Here is a 6,266-nt window from a genome sequence, read left to right as displayed (position 1 = left end):
GTATGAAAATTTCTGTTATTTCAATATGTTGAATAATATGTAAGATATAATTTTTATACAATATTTTCAATTATTTAATAAGTTTAGGATTGTTGTATGATATATTTATGAAAACTGTATATAAACTCTATTTTTGATTTTTTTTTCTTTCTTCCAACAATAGCTATTGTCTTGAGTGCCCTGCGGACGATTGCTCTTGGTGTTTTAAATCTTCAAGTTTGAATGATTCAGGGCTTTTCAAAATTAGATCATTTTGTGAACAACATTCATGCTCATTAAAGGATAGGATTTATTCAAGACGTCAAGCAACTACATGGATTGTTGGAATTATGATAATGGATAAGTATGAAGATCCAAAAAGAGAAGACACACCGAAGGATATAGCATCGGATATGAGGAAACAACATGGTTTAACAATGACTTACATGCAAGCTTATAGAGCCAAGGAAAAGGTATTAAACATGTTGCGAGAGGATCCAACTGAATCGTACAATAAGTTACCCACCTACTTTTACACCTTGGAAAAGACATGTCCGGGGTCAGTTGTTAGTTTGGAAAAAACAGCGGAAGACCGTTTCTTGTATGCATTTGTAGCATTAGAACCTTGTATTACGGGATGGGAGTATTGTAGGCCTACAGTAGTTGTTGACGGCACCCACCTAAAATCAACTTACGAAGGAACTATGCTAATAGCAAGCACACTAGATCCAGGAGGTTTGTATTTTTTTTTTTAATGGTTAAATTTCAATTATATATGATCGTATTGATTGCGTGTATTTTTTATATGAAAACAGGTAGTAAACTGCCACTAGCATATGCAATAGTTGATTATGAGAATGATGCATCTTGGACATGGTTCTTTGAGAGATTTAGGAAAGCTTTTGGTGAAAGGGAAAATATGTGCATTGTATCAGATAGACATGATAGTATATGGAAAGCTTCTGCATTAGTATATCCAGGGCTGACTCATTATGCATGTATTTGGCATTTGTGGAATATTTACTTAAGAAATGCAGGGGAAATCAAGAACGAGTCAGGAAACTATACTTTGCATTAGCTGAGGCATACACTCTTCAAGAATTTAGTGAACTCATGGGAAGGTTGGACACAATAGATAAGAAGTTGGGTGTATACTTATTTGATAGTGGATATCATAAATGGTCTCGGATACATGCAACAGTGAAGAGGACATGGAAGTTGACTTCTAACATTGCTGAATCTATAAACAACAGTATTGCCAAAGCTAGAGAATTTCCAATCTATAAATTAATGGATTACATGAGACAATTGATTGAAACTTGGAATGAAAAACACAGTGAAGAAGGGAGAAATACATTCACAGATCTTACTAACGTGTACAATGAAGCTTATGAGGATAACGAGGAATTGTCACACCGCATGACTATAAGTGTGTAAACTGTATGAATAGGGTATGCTTTATGTATTTATGTTGTATGTTATTTGTTAAATTTCTGAATTTAAATTGTGAACCAATTTTTTTATGGTAGGTAAGGGCTTCCACTGAATTCCTACATACAGTGACAGATGGTATGAAGAGATTTAGTGTGTGTCTTCGAAGTAAGATTTGTTGTCGTGGAAGGTTTCAACTTGATGAGATACCATGTAGACATGCTTTGGCTGCTATAATGTACAGGCACCAACATGGAGAGGATTACTACTCTGCCTACTATAGCAATAAAAATTTCAAAGATACGTATGCCATACCAGTGGAACCTATTCCATGCGAGAGTACATGGGAGATACCATTAGATGTGTTGGAACAAATTGTTTTACCACCAGATATAAAAGACCTCCAGGGAGGCCATCGTTGAAGAGAGAGAAACCATTTTATGAGGTGAAATTTAAGAGGGCAAAGATGACATGTAGCAAGTGTGGCATAGAGGGGCACAACAAGAAGACATGTAGCAATTTGCCCAAATGAAATTAAATTCCATATAGCCAGATTTTCTTATTTTTTTACATTCACTGTTAGTAGACATTCATTACTTTATAAATTCTAAATTTATTTTGACGCTGCATTGTTTATATGAATATGGATAGCAAGAAATTGTTTTTTATTTTATCTGACATACACTTGAATATGGCAACTTGCACTGGTTGTTCATGGCTGGAATTTATTTTGTTTTTGTTCCATGTTGATTTGCAGTAATAAACTTGTTTTCAATGTAATTTGTTAGAGGTTTTTTTTTTTTTTTTTTTTTTTTTGCATATTTATAGTATCAGATAATTCAATGAGTTAACTGTATGAAATTGCTTGACTATAAAATTTGTATCAAAACCAATGAAATATCATGACATTCTATTTAACAACTCAATAATGTATAAATCTTCAGTTGGTAGAACTTTAGTTGTTTGGTGTATCAATATTGTATAAATAATGTATGAAACACACACACACACATATATATAATGTATGAAACATAACACGTTTCATATATATACACGTTTCATAATGTATAAATCTTATATTGTTTAGTGTATCAATAATGTATAAAACCTCAGTTGGTAGAAATTTATTTGTTTAGTGTATCATTATTGTATAAATAATGTATGAAATATGTATATTTTGTGTATTAGAAGATCAAATTTGGTGGATCATTGATATAATGTTGTTTATATATTTCATGTGAAAACATGTGTATATTATGGATACTGTATATTTTGTGTATTAGAAGATCAAATATGGTGGATCATTGATTTAATGTTGGTTATATACTTTATATATACATTATCAATAATGTATATGTATATATTATCAATAATGTTTTATACATTATCAATAATGTATAAAACCTCAGTTGGTAGAATTTTATTAGTTTAGTGTATCATTATTGTATAAATAATGTATGAAATATGTATGAATATTGTATATTTTGTGTATTAGAAGATCAAATTTGGTGGATCATTGATTTAATGTTGTTTATATATTTCATGTGAAAACATGTTTATATTATGGATACAATATATTTTGTGTATTAGAAGATCTAATATGGTGGATCATTGATTTAATGTTGGTTATATACTTTATGTGAAAACATGTGTATATTAATATATTTAAAATTAAGAATTGTATTAACATAACTACATTGGTAAACAAATTAAAAACGTGTGATATAAGGTGTAAGAATAACGAAAGTATCATATTAAAGAAACTTAATTCACCAACAAAACAGTCAACTACTTAACCCAACACCAACAAAAACCATCTTTCTTACACCAACAAAACTAAAGACTAGTCACTATTTCTAAAAATTCTAAAATTTTCGTTTCAGTCTCGGTAATTTCTCCCTTTCAGGTACTGATTCCTAGCAAATTTTTGGACCGCCCAATCTGCTGGTAACATTTTCTGTTACTTCACTCTCACTAATAGCTCCATCTGCCTGCTTTTTTCTTGCATAATCCCATAACAGGCCACCATACCTCCGAAGGTGAAGAGCGATATCAAAATCGCCATCAGAAATTTCAAATGCACCTTGACTAATATATTCAGCAAATTCATATGTGTATAACCCACAATCACTATAAATAACCAAGGTCACAATGTATGACTTAAATATTTAATATGTATGAACACTATTCAAATAAGTTAAAAACTGTATATAAAGTATAGATACGTACTTAGACTCTGGATGTTGTTCTGGCAAATTATCCACAAAGACATATTCCAAAGGATCATCAAAGCTCTTCCTAACATATGCTAGTTCAGTCATCCAATTTATGTCATTCCTTTTGCCATAAAATCTAGTGCAATTGAAAAATAGAGGTATCATGGTGGCCAGCCTTTCAATAACTTCTCGAATTGAATTAGTATGCATAGCCCCACCCGAAAATGAATCATATACGTAGAGACACCTTCTTTTCACACATAAAACAACCAACACCCAATGATATTCTTCGCTTAGATTGACTGGGATGAGCACACTATCAACTCTATCCCAAGCAATATTTGCAATCAGTTTAAACCCACGAATAATTTTCGCCACATTATGATCAACAGTAATAAAACACTTATCATTTTTGTATTTCTTGTACTGCTTGCGGATCGCCTCAACCCACTTTATAAAAAAACAATCCGTTGTTATGTATCTCACTGGGTTATTTGGACCATACTTTGCCTTTTTTCTCAAGTAATACATAATGACATCAACATGCTGAAAAAAGGATGTCAATTAAAATATAAGTGAGACATGGTAAAGTATTTCTGTTATTAAGTATTCAGTTTAACAGTCACTTTTCAGTTTTTTTTTAATATACATAATTTATATATGCACATTTCATACACATATGGATATCTCAAAACAATATTCCATACAAATTTCATACATATAAACGTCAAAATCATATAATCCGCATAACACCTGTGCCAACAATGGTCACACACATATCCTAATGCCATCAACCTTAAACTACCATTCTTGCAACACCCAAATATTCATCTTGAAAGTATTTTTCATACAGCATATAAGAAATATAAATAGACAAATCAGATTCAGTTTGCATCTTTAAAATTATCTGTTTAATAGTTTGGAGACAAAAAACCGAGTCTTCCCACGCTTTCCCAGTTTGAATGACATTGTAGAACCACTCCATTTTGTCAACTTTCTTGACTCCCAAATCATAAGGATTGACAATCTTGTTGTTCTTTATAGTGTATGCTGAAATTCAGGAACGCAAAAATTGTACATGTTTGCAAGAGAAATAGTTAAATAAAAAATATAGTTTATACATACATGTTCTTCCGTTTAGAGACTTTAGCATATACCCAAGATGTAAATTCATTGAGCAGTGCATCATCAACTTCGAATCCGTTGTAATTTGCAAAAGGATGTTTTATGTTGAAGTATATATGTGATTTGCCCGTGCTGCTGCCAGCTGAACTAAAACAACATACGGAGATGATATGTATTTTCTAGTCTTTCTGAGTCTTGGCTGTTGTTCAGGAGTGACATTGTTAGAATAGTAACTGTTTTCAATCGCAACAATTTGAGTCTCACTATATGCAGGCAATTCAATGTCGTCTAGAGTAGGGGTTTTGGAGGCAGCATTGCAGAAACTACTCATTTTATCAATTCCAACAACCACATCATCTAAAGAAGTATCTGAAAAAATCAAAATTTCAAAAAAAATAATACAATATATTTAATAAATCTTTAGAAACTGTATGAAACTAACAGTGTTAGCATCTATAGAATTTATCGTCTCCATCATGCACAATAAGTTGATGGTTCAGACAAATCACAAGTCAAACATCAAAGTACATGGAAAGCTATCAGGTAGTATTAACATATATACTATCAGATATATACATGAAAGTATATGGAAAGCTACTGCATGAAACCCTCTGTCAAACAATATTCACACAACTTTCATACATATGCTTATGTGTGTGTATATGTAAAATACATTTCAATGAAGAGTGAAGTCGTTACCTAAATTAGGATCATGTTCGGTATGAATCTTTGAGGCTTCTTGATGAACTAGACAATTATCACAGGCTTCATCAAACCCGTCGTGCACACCAACTACATTTTGCATCAATAGATATGTACAGAAGTTAAATACTGATTTAATAACTAATTATTTTTTTGCTACAATTTTTACACAGTTTTCATATATGGATTTATGGATGAGAAATATGATACATACTAAGATAAGTAACACCGAATGGACCACACTCAAAAGTTTGAGCTAAAACCCTATTTAGATCATACATTCATACAAAGTAATTTCAATTGTCAAGTAATTAAAATTAAAAAGGCTAGAAAAATGATGCCAATATATTCTCTACTAATTGAAAGCTATGTTGATACACTTTTTATACAGTTTTCATATATGTTTTTTAGGGTGTAAGTATGGCAGATTCTAAGAAAATTTATTTGAAGCAAAAGAATGACCTTGAATCTTCAATTCTTCTTGATCATGTAGACTCTTCAATGCTTCTAGATCATCTCGATCACTATTACACGCTTCACTAATTCCGGCATGCATACCAGCTACACGTTTCATACAAAATATGTATGATAATTAAGTATAAAAAAATATGAACTGAAAAAAAAATTCATACACATTTTATACATCTATGATAAGTCTATTTAAGGGTGTGAAATATGAAGGACATTAATGTAATTTACTTGAAATTAAAGGATTACTTTGGTTCTTCAAATATGCTGCAGCTTGACCAGATATTAGCACACTTCCATCATGCCCACCAACCTCACCCTTAGCCGCTTGTTCATCAAAATCAG

The 6,266-nt window shown here is 31.5% G+C and overlaps 1 protein-coding gene across 1 annotated transcript; it reads left to right on the top strand.

Annotated features, from left to right (window-relative positions):
• Positions 1-335: 335 nt before the first annotated feature.
• LOC132616919 (uncharacterized) lies at positions 336-1,832 on the top strand. The gene is made up of 4 exons (XM_060331690.1): positions 336-714; positions 795-900; positions 1,017-1,410; positions 1,509-1,832. Exons 1-4 carry the CDS (start codon positions 336-338, stop codon positions 1,830-1,832), a joined length of 1,203 nt encoding a protein of 400 aa, XP_060187673.1.
• Positions 1,833-6,266: the final 4,434 nt, after the last annotated feature.

The sequence above is a fragment of the Lycium barbarum genome, chromosome 1 (assembly GCF_019175385.1).
Source record: "Lycium barbarum isolate Lr01 chromosome 1, ASM1917538v2, whole genome shotgun sequence".
Taxonomy (NCBI): Eukaryota; Viridiplantae; Streptophyta; class Magnoliopsida; order Solanales; family Solanaceae; genus Lycium; species Lycium barbarum.
Note: the sequence above shows the minus strand (reverse complement) of the source record. Positions and strands in the feature narration are given on the sequence as shown.